At 37.0% G+C, this 19,764-nt stretch overlaps 1 protein-coding gene across 2 annotated transcripts in view; it reads right to left on the bottom strand.

The window, feature by feature from the left end:
* The window catches only part of si:ch211-178n15.1 (uncharacterized), a 37,220-nt gene extending 18,440 nt beyond the window's left edge, over nt 1-18,780 (bottom strand). The window contains exons 1-2 of one of the 2 annotated variants that reach the window (XR_008835615.1): nt 17,575-18,780; nt 6,232-6,893 (exon numbers count right to left, since the gene is read on the bottom strand). Coding sequence is in view for 1 of the 2 variants with exons in the window: in XM_056446021.1 (XP_056301996.1) it covers nt 6,376-6,893; nt 17,575-18,288 (1,232 nt within the window). In the remaining variant the exon portion in view is untranslated. The remainder of the gene's footprint in view (nt 1-6,231; nt 6,894-17,574) is intronic. The other variant, XM_056446021.1, reaches the window with a different exon arrangement.
* Nucleotides 18,781-19,764: the final 984 nt, after the last annotated feature.

A 19,764-nucleotide genomic window follows, 5' to 3' on the forward strand; every position in this document is an offset into this window, starting at 1 on the left:
ATTTGTTGTGTTACCATAGCAACTGTAGTATTACCACAACAGATTAATCCAAGTATTTTACTACAGTATAGTTCAAAGACACTAGTATTTCCCTGCTGGAAAATCCAGCTTAAACCAGCCTAGGCTGGTTGGCTGGTTTTAGCTGGTTGACCATCCTGGTTTTAGAGGGGTTTTGGCCATTTCCAGACAATAAAACAAATTTAAAACAATCATTTAAACACTGTTAATATCCTGTAGAATCTACAGTTCTGACATGGTGGCTCAGTGGTTAGCACTGTCACCTCACAGCAAGAAGGTCACTGGTTTGAGTCCATACCTGACAACACTCACGTTTTGGTACAGTCTAAAACACCCCCGGATCGCTGACATTGGTGCAATGTCCGATTGCAGCGGGCAGCTGCCTGAAACCTGGTGCATCGGCTGCGTAAAGCATGTGCTGGATAAGTTGGCGGTTCATTCCGCTGTGTGGCGACCCCTGATTAATAAAGGGACTAACCCGAAAAGAAAATGAATGAATGAATGATTGAATGAATAAATAACAGTTATTCATATATATATATGATAGCAGCTATTTCTGTGCCGGCTGCTAGCTCTCTGCAGCTCTCACATGATCGCCTACTGAAGCTAAGCAGGGCTGCGCCCAGTCAGTACCTGGATGGGAGACCACATGGGAAAGCTAGGTTGCTGCCAGAAGTGGCGTTAGTGAGACCAGCAGGGGGTGATCTTGCTAACACCCCAGTATATTGATGGGAACTCTAGTTTGCATGTTCTCCCCGTGTTAGCGTGGGTTTCCTCCAGGATGCTCCACAGTCCACATTCATATAGGTGAATTGAATAAACTAAACTAGCCGTAGGGTATGAGTGTGCATGGGTGTTTCCCAGTACTGGAAGAGTTGTCAGTTCATGATGATCAAAGGGACTGAGCTGAAGGAAAATGAATGAATGAATGCTGTACATAATATTCCATTAATCAGAGAGTGGCTTTGATTTTTGTCTTTGTCTTAAGGACAGTACATACTATTTCACTGGTTTTATTGAATGATATTTAGCTTATAGTGACATTTAAAGGCTTAACTAGGTTAATTAGGCATGTCAGGGTAATTAGGCAAGTCATTGTATAACAGTGATTTGTTCTGGAGACCATCCAAAACAAATATTGCTTAAGGGGGCTAATAATATTGACCATAAAAATGGTTTAAAAACTGCTATTATTCTATCCAAACTTCTAATAAGCAAATCCTAAACAAAATCTAATAAGAAATCCTACGTACATGTCCTTGCTCGGAAAATTTTTCTTCATTCATTTTCCTTTGGCTAAGTCCCTTTATTCATCAGGTGTCGCCACAGTGGAATAACCGCCAACTTTCATTCATTCATTCATTTTCTTTTCGGCTTAGTCCCTTTATTAATCCGGGGTCGCCACAGAGGAATGAACCGCCAATTTATCCTTCACATGTTTTACGCAGCGGACGCCCTTCCAGCTGCATCCCATCTCTGGGAAACATCCATGCACACTCACTCACATATACACTACGGACAATTTAGCCTTCCCAATTCACCTGTACCGCATGTCTTTGGACTGTGGGGGAACCGGAGCACTCGGAGGAAACCTACGTGAATGCAACATGCAAACTCCACACAGAAACGCCAACTGACCTTCTTGCTGTGAGGCGACAGCACTACATACTGCGCCACTGCGTCGCCTAACCGCCAACTTGTCCAGCATCTGTTTTACACAGAGGATGCCCTTCCAGCTGCAATCCAGTACTGGGAAACACCCACACATGCTCACATTCTCACACACACACACACTCAAACACTACGGCCAATTTAGTTTATTCAATTCACCTATAGCACATGTATTTGGACTTTGGGGGAAACCGGAGCACCCGGAGGAAACCCACGCCAACACCAGGAGAACATGCAAACTCCACACAGAAATGCCAACTGACCCAGCTGGGACTCGAACCATTGACCTTCTTGCTGTGAGGCCACAGTGCTAACCAGTAGAGTCACTCTTACTTAGAAAATACTTTTTTAAATTATTAAAATTTCACAGGATGTCTGATAATTTTCCCTTCAACTGTAATTTCCAATGAGATAATAGGCTACATATTTAAGAGTGACTATTGCTTTTGGACTTGGTTAGGTAACCACCCAGAACAGCCTACCAACCACAAAGCAATGCCCTAGCAATCGGCAGTTTTGCACATGCATGTCTTCAGGGCATAAATCTAGTTAATTTTGATGGACGTAACCGTAATCTGATCTGCATTTTTCGCATGAGATGAAGATTGTCCAGGAAATCCCAGCCTTAAAGCTGCATGTTTGATCTTCTAACGTGCCCCAACAGCAGCCTGATACAATCAACTCCAAATAGAAATTTCATTTGTGCAATGTTTATCAAATTGCATGCTGAATTCCTGTGCGATAAAGCCACACAGAGCTGCACAATTGTCCCATGTTCACTGTCAGATCTGTGATAACAGCGCACCGTTCATCCGCCCGCAGGACAAACAACTAAAAGCTGGCGTAATCTGAGGAAAACATTGTGCTGTATGAAACAGATGGAGGACTTCTGCCATGACGCACGGTGTTAACACTGAGTCACTGTGTAGTCTGTCTTCATCACAACTGCTCTCTATTTCTGAGGGAATGATTCAGCGCAGACAGACCCCAGCGCTCCTTTCTTTTCTGGGAAATAATGACTAGGAAAAAAATAAAAATGCATGGTGATGGTGTCTGAACTGTTATAATAATAATAATAATATTAATAATAATAATAATATTAATAATAAAAATAAATGAATAAACAATAATAATAAATAAATAAACAATGATAATAATAATAATAAAAATAAATAAACAATAATATTAATAATAATAATAATAACTAAATAAATAAACAATAATAATAATAATAATAAAAATAGACAATAATATTAATAATAATAAATAAATAAACAACAATATTAATAATAATAGTAAAAAATAAACAATAATATTAATAATAAATAATAATAATAATAAATAAACAAACAATAATAATATAAATACATAAACAATAATATTGATAATAATAATAAATAAATAAACAATAATAATAAATAAATAAACAATAATATTGATGATAATAATAAATAAATAAACAATAATATTAATAATAATAATAAATAAATTAATAATAATATTAATAATAATATTATTAATAATAAGAATAATTATTATTATTATTAATAACAAATAAATAATAATATTATTAATAATAATAATAATAATAATAATAATAAATAAACAAACAATAATAATATAAATACATAAACAATAATATTGATAATAATAATAAATAAATAAACAATAATATTAATAATAATAAATAAGCAATAATAATAATAAATAAATAAACAATAATAATAATAATAAATAAATAAATAAACAATAATATTGATGATAATAATAAATAAATAAACAATATTATTAATAATAAATAAACAATAATTGTAATAATAATAATTGTAATAATAATATTATTATTATTATTAATAATAATTAAAAAATGTTATTATTAATAATAATAATAATAATAGGCAGCGCGGTGGCACAGTGGGTAGCGCTGTCACCTCACAGCAAGAAGGTCGCTAGTTCGAGTCCTGGCTGGGTCAGTCGGTATTTCTTTGTGGAGTTTGCATGTTCTCCTGGTGTTGGCGTGGGTTTCCTCCGGGTGCTCCGGTTTCCCCCACAGACCAAACACATGTGGTACAGGTGAATTGGGTAAGTATGGAATAAAATCACTGTCATAAATATTTCGTGCGTAAATAAAATTCACACATCTTTAATTATAAAATAGTAAAGGAAAACGGAGCGTACTCGTAATTTTACGAGGGTACAATTCCAAAATCTGCGATTAGAACAGACGTAGTTACGACATCTTCATTGTCTGTTTCTATATGACTGATAAAATTACAATGGATGTACTTTACAAACACGAAATGCAGTTTCACTACGGACACGACAACCTGATTACGAGTACGATCATGATAGACCTTTCTCAAAGGGGAATAACAAAAATCTTACCTGAGACGGTGTGTGGGGGCTTGAAGGCCCAGCAAGCGCACCGTTGTGATTGATGACTCTCGCATGTTTATTAATGCCTGTGACAGCGGTGACGTAATTTTGACAGTGGAGTGTCGCTGTTTGATTCGTACTCATAATCAGGTTGTCATGTCCGTGGTGAAACTGTATTTTGTGTTTGTCAAATACATCCATCGTAAATTTATCAGACTATTGTCTGTTTATATGTTCTAATCGCAGATTTTGGAATTGTACCCTCGTAAAATTACGAGTATGTTACGTTTTCCTTTACAATTTTATAATTACGGATGCGTGAATTTTATTTACGCATGAAATATTTATGACCGTGATTTTATTCCATAGGTAAGCTAACTTGTCCGTAGTGTATGAGTGTGAATGAGAGTTTATGGGTGTTTCCCAGTGTTGGATTGGAAAATACAGCATATGGACTCTTATATACAGTTGTGTTTTCACTCATATATTAAGTCAAATCTCTCCAGCCCTTCGTTTGGGATGCTTTTCATGAACCGCCCCCCATGACAAACTAATTGAATAGCCCTGCACTAGGTTATTGGCGCCGACTGCATTTGTATTTTTATTTAACTTAAACTCAAAGGTCTGCTAATATCATATGTATAATATGTCTCATGCATTTCCAAGTCTCTTAGTTTTATTTAAAGTCATCCTTAATGAACTAAAGGGGCTATTTTTAAGCATATTTCGTGAATTACACATACAGTTAATTGAGACTTGAACTTATTTAAGGACAGTTATTGCTCACTGAGCAAAGCAACAAACTGTGTTTTTGCTAATGAAGCTGCCAACACCCGAAGCATGAGTGCTTCTGGTAATCTCAAAACTCAAAGCATTACGTGAAAATCTTCTAAATCTTCAAACTAAAGTGAAGATTGAACTCGAACAGGTTTTTCTATTAACTTTTAACATCTTTTATAGTCAACATTTCTCTCTCTAAATTCAATCCCAGGCAAAGCATGCTGGGAACTACAAATCCCCTAACCAGGTTGTTGGTTCAACACAACTCTTTCATGTTGTTACAACACAAAACGCTTAAGGTAGCTTAATGGTTTACAAATTTAAGTAGGCTGAACATAAAACAAATAAATTGGGCAAAGAAATGACAAGAATTGTGTCGTTTCAGCTTATTTTAAACAAGCAGCAGTACTCATTTTTTTTCAGTGTAGTAAGTAGAGTAAAGTAACTATTTTTGAATCCATTCAGCTGATATTCGGGTCTGGTGGGAGCACGTTTAGCTTACAGTAGTTTAGCATAGGTCATTGAATCGGATCAGACCATTAGCATCTCTCTCAAAAATGCCCAAAGAGTCTAGACCAGTGTTTCCCAACCCTGTTCCTGTAGGCACACCGACAGTTCATGTTTTGGATGTCTCCCTCATCTGACCCATTAACTTCAGGTTGTGGAGTCTCTTCTGATGTTCTGATGAGTTGTTTCAGGTGTGTTTGATTAGGGAGAGGATGAAAATGTGGACTGTTGGTGTGCCTTCATGAACAGGGTTGGGAAACTGCATTAGAAGAGACTCCAAATCAAAATAATCAAATCAAATATCCCATTCTGGTATTACTATTGCTACAATTACTAGTACTACTATTAATTTTATAATTATGACTGTGTAAATAACTAACACAGTTTTAAAAAATATTGAAAATGCTTAAGCGTTTTTAATATATATCGTATATAAAATTGCATTTTATGCAAAGTTTCAAACTAATTTTTTTGTTTGCAAACGAATACAATTTTTTTTTTCTCATGCAAACTTCAAAAATTAGCTAGTTTTGTTGCGAAAACCTGGCAACCCTAAGTGTGTTTTTTTAGAGATTTGCATTATTGCTATTTTTTTTTAAATCCAATAATGACAGAATTGATATATTCTTATGCAAAATACAAAACGGTGTAAATTATGTTGGGCTATTTTTAACCCAAGTATTTTAACCGAGTATCGTCACTGGTGGGACACTAAGGCATGCCTCCCACTAGTGCCGATATACAGCCATATCGCACTGCTACTCGTGTAATATTGCTCATGTATACACCTGATGAATTGTGTTTCTAAGTTCAGACGGACACATACATGATCATAAACACAGCATGCACATGCAGAACGTTATCCTAGTGTGCACTTACCCTGAGTATCACCACCATTAAGGATTTTCTCAGTGATGGATTAAGTGTGTGTGCATGAATCTGTGAGTTATATGCATGATGTTTGACAGTAAGTGTGTTGTCCTCTTTGAGTAATGGTATAGCGAGTTAGTTTGTTGTCCTTACACTACAGTGGACGACAGCGTCTTATGTTTTCCGGGATAAGGAGGCGTCCTCATCTTCACCTGTCCGTTCTGAGGATAAGGTGGCGGCCGGTGGGTTTTATTGGAGTTATTAGTGCACACTACTGGGACTATTGGGGGTTTGTGATTATCCAGTTGGACTTTTTTAGCCGTCCGATATGCTACGCAGTTTCCATTGGCCGTCCTGTGAGTCCTTTGAGTCTCTGAGCTCTGTTTTCTGCATTTATCCTCAATATTAATGTCATGTTGCTTAGTAGGGGACGAGTTTGAATGGTTTCTTATTGGAGAAGGGTTGTTAATGTAAGGTAAATCCGAAGGGCTGTATGTGAGAGAGGAACTGGATGTTGACGTGTCGTTGTCGTCTCCATTTGAATTGTGTATTAAAGCCACAACGTCTGTCCGGCTGCTTCTGATGGCATCTTGAGGGAGTCCATTGGACGGCGTTGGTTGCTCTTCACTGAGGTCAATGTTGGACGTCAGAACGTCGATTTGTTGGACGACCTTTAGAGATGGAGAGTGATGGAAAGGATGGGTTAGGAAATAGTTTGCATGAGAATTAAATGAGAACAAAAGAAATGTATTGATCATGCTTTTTTAATGCAAAGCTACAAAAACACTTAGGGTTGCCAGGTTTTCGCAACAAAACTAGCTCAATTTTGTAGTTTGCCTGGGAATATAATATTATCATTAGTTCTATCATTAATAAAAACAAAGTCAAATCTTGCTTTTTTCATGAAAAATTCCAAAAATGCACTTAGGGTTGCCAGGTTTTTGCAACATTATTTTTAGTTTGCAAAAAAATGCAATTCTGCCATTGTGCAAAAAAAGTTCATGGTGCATTTTCTTGCAAAGTTTTAAAAACAGCACTTAGTCAGGGTTGCCAGGTCTTCGCAAGTAAACTAGCTTAATTTTTGCAACAAAATTTGCATAAGAATAAGAATATATAAATTCTGTCATTATTGGATTTACAAAAAGTAGCAATAATGCAAATCTCTAAAAAAAAAAAACACTTAGGGTTGCCAGGTTTTCGCAACAAAACTAGCTCTTTTTTGTAGTTTGCATGAGAAAAAATATCATTAGTTCTATCGTATATAAAATTGCATTTTAAGCACAGTTTCAAAGAGGCACTTACTCAGGGTTGCCAGGTTTTTGCAACAAATTTTTTTGTTTGCAAATGAATACAATTCTGCCGTTGTGCAAAAAAAGTTCATTGTGCTTTTTTCTTGCAAAGCTTAAAAAAATGCACCTAGTCAAAGTTGCCAGGTTTTTGCAACAAAATTTGCACGGTTTTGTAGTTTGCAAAAAAAATTATTTTGTCATTATTATTTAAAAAACATTCAAATTATCCTTTTTTTAATGCAAAGCTCAGTAAAAGCACCAAGTCATGGTTGTCGGGTTTTCACAACAAAACTAGAGCAATTTTGTAGTTTGCATAAGATTCAAAATTCTGTCATTATTGAACAAAAAATAAGTACCCATCATGCTTTTTTTCAATGCAAAGCTCTAAAAACACTTTAGTTTGCATAAGAATACAATTCTGTCATTATTGAGCAACAAGTTAATGGTCCTTCTTTAATGCAAGGCTAAAAAAAGCATTTAGGGTTGCCAGGTTTACACAAAAGATCAAGCGCAATTTTGTTGTTGACATAAGAATATAATTCTGTTGTAATTGAGGAAAAAGTTCAAGGACCTTTTTAAATCAAATCAAAAAACGCACTTCGTGTTGCCAGGTTTTTGCAACAAAACTAGAGCAATTTTGTAGTTTGCATAAGATTCAAAATTCTGTCATTATTGAACAAAAAATAAGCACCCATCATGCTTTTTTCAATGCAAAGCTCTAAAAACACTTTAGTTTGCATAAGAATACAATTCTGTCATTATTGAGCAAACAGTTCATGGTCTTTTTTTAATGCAAAGCTAAAAAAAGCATTTAGGGTTGCCAGGTTTACACAAAATATCAAGCGCAATTTTGTTGTTGACATAAGAATATAATTCTGTCGTAATTGAGGAAAAAGTTCAAGGACCTTTTTAAATCAAATCTAAAAAAAGCAGTTAGGGTTGCCAGGTTTTTGCAACAAAACTAGTGCAATTTTGTAGTTTGCATAAGAATACAATTCTGTCATTGAGTAAAAAAGTTCATGGTGCTTTTGTCATGCAATGCTTTTACTCAGGTGTGTGCATTATATGTAGTTTTTTCTTGGTTTTTTAGTTTGCTTAGAAATCCAACTCTGTCATTATTGTGCAAAAAAGTTCATAGAGTTTTTATTTTTCATGAAAAGTAAAAAAAAGTACTTAGTCAGGGTTGCCAGGTTTTCAGAAAAAAAACTAGTGTAATTTTGTAGTTTGCATAAGAATACAATTCTGTCATTATTGAACCAAAAAAATTACCAATCATGCTTCTTTAATGCAAAGCTCTAAAAAACAACAACAAAAAAAACAACACATAGTCAGGGTCCGCCAGGTTTTTGCAACAAAACTAGTGCAATTTTGTTGTTTGCATAAATACAATATTGTCTTTATTGAGCAAAAAAGTTCATGGTGCTTTTTTCATGCAAAGCTAAAAAATGCTCTTAGAGTTGGGTTTTCACAACAAAACAAGCTCAATTGTGTAGTTTGCATGAGAATAAAATAGTATCATTAGTTCTATCAGTAATTTTAAAAAATGTCAAATTATGCCATTTTTTCATACAAAATTCCAATAAAGCACTTAGTCAGGGTTGCCAGGTTTTTGCAACAAAACTTTTAGTTTGCAAACGAATACAATTCTGTCATTGAGCAAAAAAGTTCATGGTGCTTTTTTCTTGCAAAGCTTAAAAATATGCACTTAGTCAGGGTTGCCAGGTTTTTGCCAAAAAATTTGCACAATGTTGTAGTTTGCATAAGAATAAATTTCTGTCATTATTCATAAAGAAATGTTTAAATTATGCTTTTTTTAAGCAAAGTTTTTTATTTATTTATTTATGAGTCATGGTTGCCAGGTTGTCAACAAAACTAGCGCCCATTGCTAAATACATATTTTACTTAGGTGTATGCATTATGTAGTTTCTTCTTCATTATTTTAGTTTGCATAAGAATATTATATACATAAATATGTATACTCTGTCATTATTGAGCACAAAAAAAAAAAAGTCATGGTGCTTTTTTTTCATGCAAAGCTCCAAAAAAGCACTTAGTCAAAGTTATATCAAACTAGCACATTTGTTTTAGTTTGCATGAGAATACAATTCTGTCAAGCCACAATGAACCAATCATATTTTGAAGCCACCAGAGTCGCATTATTTCACTCTTAAAGAAGTCAAACTAGTGACTGACTTAAAGCAAAACCTATTAAATCTGTGGCCATATGTGCACTTATTTTCACTCTTGCATCTAATACATTCAACCATTCAAAGAAATGTGAGTGTATTGGCTTCTAGTGACATATTGAGGTTGAACATTAACCTGACTCATCCAAGCACTGAAAAGTCAGGTCATTATCTGATAAACATATCATAAAAATAACCCTTGTTGGACTTTCTTCACTCTTATGCATTATTATACTGACTTTATATCCTGCTGCAGTCCTACACTTCTAATAGGAGTCTTGATGCATCCATTGAAGCGTATCTAAATAATTCAATTAATGTCTTGCGTCCTGCGCGCAGTCCATTATTGCTGATGTTCATCTGCACATATTAGGCTATCTTTAGGTATCGATTTTAAGATTCTGCTCTCATTTAGTTCTAGACTCTTCCAGAAGGTACAACAGTGAAGCATTTCAAGCTCTCTGAATATATACACTTACTGGCCACTTTATTAGGTACACCTTACAAGTACCGGCTTGGGCCCTCTTTTGCCTTCAGAACTGCCCTAATGCGTCGTGGTAGGGATTCAACAAGGTACTGGAAATATTCCTCAGAGATTTTGCTCCATATGATAGCATCACGCAGTTGCTGCAGATTTGTCAGCTGCACATCCATGATGCGAATCTCCCGTTCCACCACATCCCAAAGGTGCTCTATTGGATTGAGTTCTGGTGACTGTGGAGGCCATTTGAGTATAGTGAACTCATTGTCATGTTCAGGAAACCAGTCTGAGATGATTCACGCTTTATGACATGGTGCGTTATCCTGCTGGAAGTAGCCATCAGAAGATGGAGACACTGTGGTCATAAAGGGATGGACATGGTCAGCAACAATACTCAGGTAGGCTGTGGCGTTGACACGATGCTCAATTGGTACTAATGGGCCCAACGTGTGCCAAGAAAATATCCCCCACACCATTACACCACCACCACCAGCCTGAACTGTTGATACAAGGCAGGTTGGATCCATGCTTTCATGTTGTTAACAACAAATTCTGACCCGACCATCTGAATGTGGCAGCAGAAATGGAGACTCATCAGATCAGGCAACGTTTCTCCAATCTTCTATTGTCCAGTTTTGGTGAGCCTGTGTGAATTGTAGCCTCAGTTTCCTGTTCTTAGCTGACAGGAGTGGCACCCGGTGTGGTCTTCTGCTGCTGTAGCTCATCCGCCTCAAGGTTGGACGTGTTGTGTGTTCAGAGATGCTCTTCTGCAGACCTCGGTTGTATCGAGCGCTTATTTGAGTTACTGTTGGCTTTTTATCAGCTGGAACCAGTCTGGCCATTCTCCTCTGACCTCTGGCATCAACAAGGCATTTGCGCCCACAGAACTGCCACTCACTGGAGATTTCCTCTTTTTCAGACCATTCTCTGTAAACCCTAGAGATGGTTGTGCGTGAAAATCCCAGTAGATCAGCAGTTTCTGAAATACTCAGACCAGCCCGTCTGGCACCAACAACCATGCCACGTTCAAAGTCTCTTAAATCCCCTTTCTTCCCCATTCTGATGCTCAGTTTGAACTGCAGCAGATCGTCTTGACCATGTTTACATGCTTAAATGCATTGAGCTGCTGTCATGTGATTGGCTGATTAGAAATTTGCATTAACGAGCAGTTGGGCAGGTGTACCTAATAAAGTGGCCGGTGAGTATAATTGACAGTGCATTTCTGGCAGATGTGTGTGCGTTTTTTTGAGTTTTTGAAGGCATTCAGATGATGTTTAATCTTTCGGAACAGATTCATTACGAAGATGTTTACTGAGAACACACCAATATTAGATTTCTGCTGGCTAAACAAGATGAGGTTTTGATCTCATCCATCCTCTGTTCTTATTAAAATCACATCTCAAATATACTGAAGCCCAAATCAGTGGCAAATCTTGTTTCCTTGTAGTTTGTATGTGAGCGCATGATGAAAGGTTATTATAAATAGCCTCTCAGCCACAGCAGGACACTTGTCCATTTGTCACTTGAAACCTGTATGGAATGGTGTGTGACAGAGGATATTCTGAGAATGGAAGTCAATGGGGCTCAAAGCTGTTTGGCTCCCAACGTCCTTCAAAATGTCTTTTTACGTTCCTCAGAAAATAGAAATAGAGAGTGAGTAAAATATATTTATTTTTAGATGAACTATCTGTGTCCAAAAGGGTCAAAGATCAAGTAAAATGTGATTGAGAGTAACAGTAGGTGCTAATAAAGTCAGTCATGTTTAGAAAAATAATAAGTTGATGATTAAAAGAGTATATTTAAAGGGATAGTTCACTCAATAATGCACACAAAAGAAGATATTTTGAAGAATGCTGATTGTTAGCAAACATTGACTTCCATTGTATTTGTGTTTCCCACTGTATGGAGGTCAATATGTGCTAGCATTCAGCATTCTTCAAAATATCTTCTTTTGTGTGCAACAGATGAAAGAAATAATAAAGGTTTAAAACCACACGAGGGAGGATAAATGCTCATTTGTTGGGTGAATTATCTTGTAAAAAGGGGCACAATAGGTCTTCTTTACACCAAAGCCTTTTCAATCTGTGAACATATTTTTCTTTCATAATCTGAATCAGAAAAAACTTTGACAGGTACATTTAGATATACTTTAAAATGAGTGAGTAAAATAACATTTTTATTATTAGATGAACTATCTGTGTCCAAAAGGGTCAAAGACCCACCAAAATGCCACTGAGTGTAACAGTAGGTGCAAAAAATAGTCATGTTTAGAAAAATAATAAGTTGGTGATTAAAAGACTATATTTAAAGGGATAGTTCACTCAATAAAGCACACAAAAGAAGATATTTTGAAGAATGCTGATTGTTAGCACACATTGACTTCCATAGTATTTGTGTATACCACTATATGTAGGTGAATGTGTGCTAACAATCAGCATTCTTCAAAATATCTTCTTTTGTGTGCAACAGATGAAAGAAACATGACATTATTTTTGGGTGAATTATATTGTAAAAAGGGGCATAATAAGAGTCCTTTAAACCAACGCCTGTTCAATCTGTGGCCATATTTTTCTTCAGAATCAGAAAGAACTTCATTGTGAGGTATGTTTACATACACTTTAAAATGAGTGAGTAAAATATTATTTGAATTTTTAGATGAACTATCTATGTCCAAAAAGTAAAAAAAAAAAAAAGTCTGTCATAATTAGAAAAATAGTAATTTGGTGATTAAAAGACTATATTTAAAGGGATAATTCACCCAATAATGAAATAGCTGCTACATATTGACCTCCATAGTATTTGTGTTTCCCACTATATGGAGCTCAATATGTGCTAACATTCAACATTCTTCAAAATATCTTCTTTTGTGTGCAACAGATGAAAGAAACTCATAAAGGTTTAAAACCACACGAGGGAGGATAAATGCTCATTTCTTGGGTGCAATATCCTGTAAAAAGTGGCAGAATAGGACTCCTTTAAATCAAAGCCTTTTCAATCTGTGGACATATTTTTTCTTTCATAATCAGAATCAGAAAGAACTTTATTGCCTGGTACATTTAGAAATGCTTTAGATGAACTATCTTTGTCCAAAAGGGTCAAAGACCCACCAAAATGCCATTGAGTGTAACAGTAGGTGCAAAATAAAGTCAGTCAAATTTAAAAACATAATAATTTGTTGATTAAAAGACTATTTTTAAAGGCATAGTTCACCCAATAATGCAATAGCTGCTACCTTTTGACTTATATAGTATTTGCGTTTTCCACTATATGGAAGTCAATGAGTGCTAACGTTCAGCATTCTTCAAAATATCTTCTTTTGTGTACAACAGATGAAAGAAACTCATAAAGGTTTAAAACAATAATAAATGCTTGTTTTTGGGTGAACTATCCACTTAAGGATCATCATTTGGCCCCAAAATACTGATTGATGTTGGTGTAATAGCCTAGTGGTTAGGCGTCCCGAGTTCGAATCCCGGCTCAAGGACATTTCCCTACCCTACCCCTATCTCTCTCTCTCTCCAACTTCGCATCCTGTCTCAATACTGTCCTATCTAATAAAGGCCAAAAAACTATCTTTAAATAAATGAATAAAATAAAATACTAATTAATGTCCTTTGTCAATCATCCTATTTTTCCACTATCACTCCAAATCACTAGGGTTTTTGCACTTGTATGGGTGCACAATATATCGTTTGAGCATTGATATTGAATTGTGTGAATTTGCTGCTCGTGCAATGTGGAGTCAGGAGGACTATAGTTGACCAGATAGTTCAGAACACGTGAGAATTTTGCAGTCATTTCAGTTTAACCATGATAAAGTGAACGTTTATGAATTGTGTGTGTTTTGAAGGCCTGTTTAAAGATTTTAAGTGAGTTAAGAGCATTTATATTTATTGATTGATTGCATTTAATTATTTATACAATGAAAACTATACAGCTTTATTGTACATTTGATTATTTTTCTGTTACTGAATACTCTTAGACTGCTTCATTTGGATTTTTGCTCTCCTGTATTTATCTATGAGTGTATTTTGTTTGTTATACTTAATGCAGATGCACTCCATTACAAAATAAATCCAATCGATCAAAAGAAAAAATCCCAATAGAGCAAATCAAGAGGAAATCAAATATCACTATGTAAGTTTTTTCCAATATCGTGCAGCACTTCCCACTTGTCCGCAATCATTTTTTAATATTAATAGAATCAAAATTAGTCAATTTAGCTTATTTTTATTAAATAAATATCAGAATATGTCGTTTAATTTTTATAGAAGTATACACTGAAAGATTTTCTTCATATTTTGGCATTTATTTTTGAACAAAAGTCATTTGAAAATAATTATTTCAGAAAAATAGCTCATTAAGATGAAGTGGGTGACTATTCATAATGAGATTTCCTCCTGCATTCATAAATGATCACAACCGTCTTATTTTGAGGGTGATCTATCCCTTTAAGACACATCTAAATATCAGTAATAACAGTAAAATATCTTCATGTAAGTTTATACAGTACTGTGCAAAAGCCTTGGGCCACTAGTATTTTCACCAACAACAAAAAAAAAAGGTTTAAAGATTTAAAGTTTACATTTCCAAACATTATTTTTGTCATTAATTGTAAATATAAAGTGAGATTATTCTCTGCACATCTCCAGTGGTGTAAAGTAACTAATTACAAATACTCAAACTACTATAATTGAGTAGTTTTTCTCAGAAACTGTAATTTACTGAGTAGTTTTATAAATGTGTACTTTTACTTTCCCTTGAGTACATTTTTACTGCAGAGTCATTATATTTACTCCTTCAACCTGTATCTCTACTTTATTTTTTCCCGTCTATGGGGATTAGAAAAATCAGTCCTGTGATTCCTGTCCAATCAAATCACACATGAAAGGTAAATCACCTCATAATGTACTACCTGAAGACATGGGCGATTTATAATGGCATCAAACTGTTTGGAAGCATTAAAAGCGTCCAGGAAGACGTCCAAAATCTTTACACGCATTGACCCAGAGACTGTTTAGATGCATGTCACTGATGAAAAGAAGACGGATGTTTACTGTAGGTTGACCGAAATGGCCTTAAACACCCAGCAGGCACAGGGCGTCAACATGATGTCAGATTGACCCTGTACACCAATGTTGTGGAGACGCTGCATTTTGTTTGGAAATGAAAATCAGGACATCTCAACATCAGGCCAACATCACTGTCCAACATACAACCTAAAATCAACCAAATATCAACGTCTAATGAGGTTACAGCTTGACATTGTGTGGACGTTAACACTATGACGTCTATCAGACGTTGGATTTTGGTTGCCATACCTGATGAATAAATGCCAGATTTTGACATCAATATGACGTTGGTTTAAGATGTTGCCTCAACGTTGGATTTTGGTCACTTTCCAACACAACCCAAAATCAACTGAAAAAGCCTCAAAAGTACATTATGTTGTCCAACAGCTGCAATATTTGTCAAACTGTAGTGAGTTTATTACTCTGCTTGGCGCTCTATGTGGGTGGAGTAATACACAAGGGTGAAGAGGCTGTGAAGGAGTGCTGATATTACAGAATATTATAACCCAGCAGGCACAAGACGTCAACATGATGTCAGATTGATGCTGTACCCCAACGAGGTGGGGACGCTGCATTTTGTTTGGGAATGAAAATCAGCACATCAGAACTCAATGTCAGGCCAACCAAATATCAACGTCTAATGATGTTACAGCTTGACATTGTGTGTACGTTAACACTATGGCGTCTATCAGACGTTGGATTTTGGTTGCCATACCTGATGAATAAATGCCAGATTTTGACATCAAAATGACGTTGGTTTAAGATGTTGCCTCAACGTTGGATTTTGGTCACTTTCCAACACAACCCAAAATCAACTAAATATCAACGTCATTTGAAATCTACAGAGATTTCCCAGTGTTTCTCTGTTGCAAGTGGGATTTCACAATAATTAACCCCTGAAAAAGCCAAATCAAAGCAAACGCTACCAGATTACTATGGTATAAATACACAAGGGGGAGATCAACTTAGAATGTCACTTACCTGTTTCATAATAATTTGTTCAGCTGTAGTTTGAAATTTTTGCTGCAAAAATGCTGAGTTTTTCTCCCTCTGAGCACTTATTATGGTGTCTCTGTCGCCATCTTGTGGTGGAACGTCAACCGTCAATTTCTTTGCTCTGCTTAATATAACAGGCTGATAGCCGCAGATGTGCTGAATTTCCGAAATTATGCACCATATTTTAAAACCGACACTATCCTTATAAATAAATTAACTTATCTAAACAACTAGTTTCTAGCCTAAAAAAGCCTCAAAAGTACATTTATGTTGTCCAACAGCTGCAATATTTGTCAAACTGTAGTGAGTTTATTACTCTGCTTGGTGCTCTGTGTGGGTGGAGTAATACACAAGGGTGAAGAGGCTGTGAAGGAGTGCTGATATTACAGAATATTATAACCCAGCAGGCACAAGACGTCAACATGACGTCAGATTGATGCTGTACCCCAACGAGGTGGAAACGCTGCATTTTGTTTGGAAATGAAAATCAGCACATCAGAACTCAACGTCAGGCCAACATCAATGTCCAACATACAACCTAAAACCAACCAAATATCAACGTCTAATGATGTTACAGCTTGACATTGTGTGGACGTTAACACTATGACGTCTATCAGACGTTGGATTTTGGTTGCCATACCTGATGAATAAATGCCAGATTTTGACATCAATATGACGTTGGTTTAAGATGTTGCCTCAACGTTGGATTTTGGTCACTTTCCAACACAACCCAAAATCAACCAAATATCAACGTCATTTGACGTCCTTATTGGGCATCAAAATAACGTTGTCCTTAGACGCTGGCTAGACATTGAATTTTGGTCACCTGACATCACAACCTAAATCTAACCTAATATCAACGTCTTATGATGTTGTGTGCCTGCTGGACAATAACTAAATGCACTACAGAATGTTACGTTTACACATATCCACAAATTACATGTAAATGCATCAGCTTTTAACAGCGTAATACTCACTACTCTCTACTCTTGAGTACTTTTGAAAGGGCTACTTTTTACTCCTACTTTGAGTAATATTTACAGCAGATACTTTTACTCGCACTACATTTTTAGGCAAGTAACGGTACTTTTACTTGAGTATGCTTTTCCAGTACTCTTTACACCACTGCACATCTCTGAGATGCTTCAGAAAACCCACCTATTGTATGTATTCAATGTATTTCGATTGTTAATTTAGCCTAAACTGTGTCTTTAAGAAAACTAGTAACATTTCTGAGCATCCTTCACGCGTTCAGCTTGGATCCCAATGGATTCGATCAAACAGTACAAAAAATAAATAAATCACTGTTTATCATTCCTCATCCTCACCTCTTTCATCTCCAACTGGACCTGTTTGAGACCACCCAGCACTTCCTCCAGCTCAGTGACCACTTGTTTGATCTGTTCCCGTACGGTGCCCTGGCTCTTCCTCTGATTCCCTCGACCCTCCAGACTCTTTGCGCCACCATGAACCGTCTTTTTTACGTCCCGCTGCGGTCCTGAGCGGATTAACTTACTGGAGGGCACTTCGGTGGGGAAAAACGCTTGTTCGGAGGTCGTCCCATTACAGTGCAGTTTTCCAGGACTTGATAGCGATTGTCTGATGAGCGCAGGTCGCTCCTCTTGGTGATGCCTAAAAGAAACCCTTCGTCTTGTGCATTGTGTGTTATAGGATTGCTCCCATTCCGGTAGACGGCCATAATAGTGTTGACCTCTAACCTTCCAAACATGATCACCATTGTAGGGATATGTAATCTCAGGGTAATACCATCTCTGAATGCATCCGCATTCCCTTTGTATTTCTTGCACACATGGAGGATCCCATCTGGAGTAACACGGATGTCGTATTTCCTCGGAGTAACCTTGTTTTGGTGGATAAACACCAGTTGTGTGTGCTCCGTCTATCCATAACTCCTTTGGAAACGGTGCGACTGTGGGCTCCATGCGCAGACATGATCCCTCAATAGTGCGTCTGGATTCCTGCTGCAGGCAAAAGTGGCAGGAAGGCGTTCGTAATCCCGTCGCTGTATCCTCCGAGTGCATTCCCCGACCTCAAAAACTAAAAAGCCAAAATTCCTTGCTCCATCCACTTTCCTGCGTCTGCTTTTCTCATCTGCGTATAACTGTCTCCCTCTCTCTCTTGCACTTCCCTACTCCCAAACTTTTTTTGTTGTTCTGCCGTCTCTCTCTCTCACCTCCCCCTTCCTTCCTCCCGTTTTTCTAACTCTAGTTTTCCCACTTTTTTTTCCTGCTTATTGCCCTTTCCTCCAAACGGTGGGCCTCTTTTCTTTTCCTTTTTTCTTCTTCTTCTCCAACTCTCCTACAGTCTTTCACCTCTGTCTACACCTTCCACTGCGTAAAAAAAAAAATCCCCGCTCCCAAGCACTTCCTTCCTACGGCTTCTCTGCGCGTCTCTGTCGGGGCTGGGGCTCGTAAAGCGCTGACAGACGCAGCGGCTCCATGTGATTCCCGATCTCTCCCTTTAGATCTCGCCACTCGACAATTAAACACAGCCAGGATTCTACGCTGCCTGAGAGAGAGAGGGAGAAGGAGGGAGTGTGAGGGAGAGAGAGAGCGAGTCAGAGAGAGAGAGGGGAGGGAGAGAGAGCGAGTTGGAGAGAAATGAAGAGAGAGAGAGAGAGAGAGACTTGGAGAGAAATGAAAGAGAGAAAGAGGGAGAGTTTGATTAAAACATAAACTGTTAATTGTTAAATTCATTCATTCATTTTCCTTCGGCTTAGTCCCTTATTTATCAGGGGTCGCCACAGCGGAATGAACCGCCAACTATTCCAGCATATGTTTTACGCAGCAGATACCCTTCCAGATGCAACCCAGTACTGGGAAACACCCATACACACTCACATACACCCATACACACTCATGTATATCAGCACTGGTGGGAGGTGTGCGTTGACTTGAGGCCACAGGCCAAGTGCCTTAATGCCCTAGCAGTGCCGATATATAGCCGTATCGCACTGCTACTCGTGTGATATTGCGTTTATACAACAGTTCGACAGCATAATCATGTATATAAAAAAGAAAACCAAACACAGAGAGTCTAAAACCCCCTTTTGTATGAGGAACTACTTTCTTCCGCAGTTCATTCACATCTGCTGCTAATGTCAGAACAGCAGTAATCATTGCTTAAAAATACGTCACTAGTAGAGCTAGTATTTGAACGATTCTCTAGCGTAATGTCTAAAATGATGACGAAACAGGTGATTTTTCTCTCATTTTAGGATTATAAGACTGAATGACATGAAATGCCATCAGTCTACAGAGATTTCCCAGTGTTTCTCTGTTGCAAGTGGGATTTCACAAAAATTAACCCCTGAAAAAGCCAAATCAAAGCAAACGCTACCAGATTACTATGGTATAAATACACAAAGGAGAGATCAACTTAGAATGTCACTTACCTGTTTCATAATAATTTGTTCAGCTGTAGTTTGAAATTTTTGCTGCAAAAATGCTGAGTTTTTCTCCCTCTGAGCACTTATTATGGTGTCTCTGTCGCCATCT

This window comes from Danio aesculapii, chromosome 2 (assembly GCF_903798145.1).
Source record: "Danio aesculapii chromosome 2, fDanAes4.1, whole genome shotgun sequence".
Lineage (NCBI taxonomy): Eukaryota > Metazoa > Chordata > Actinopteri > Cypriniformes > Danionidae > Danio > Danio aesculapii.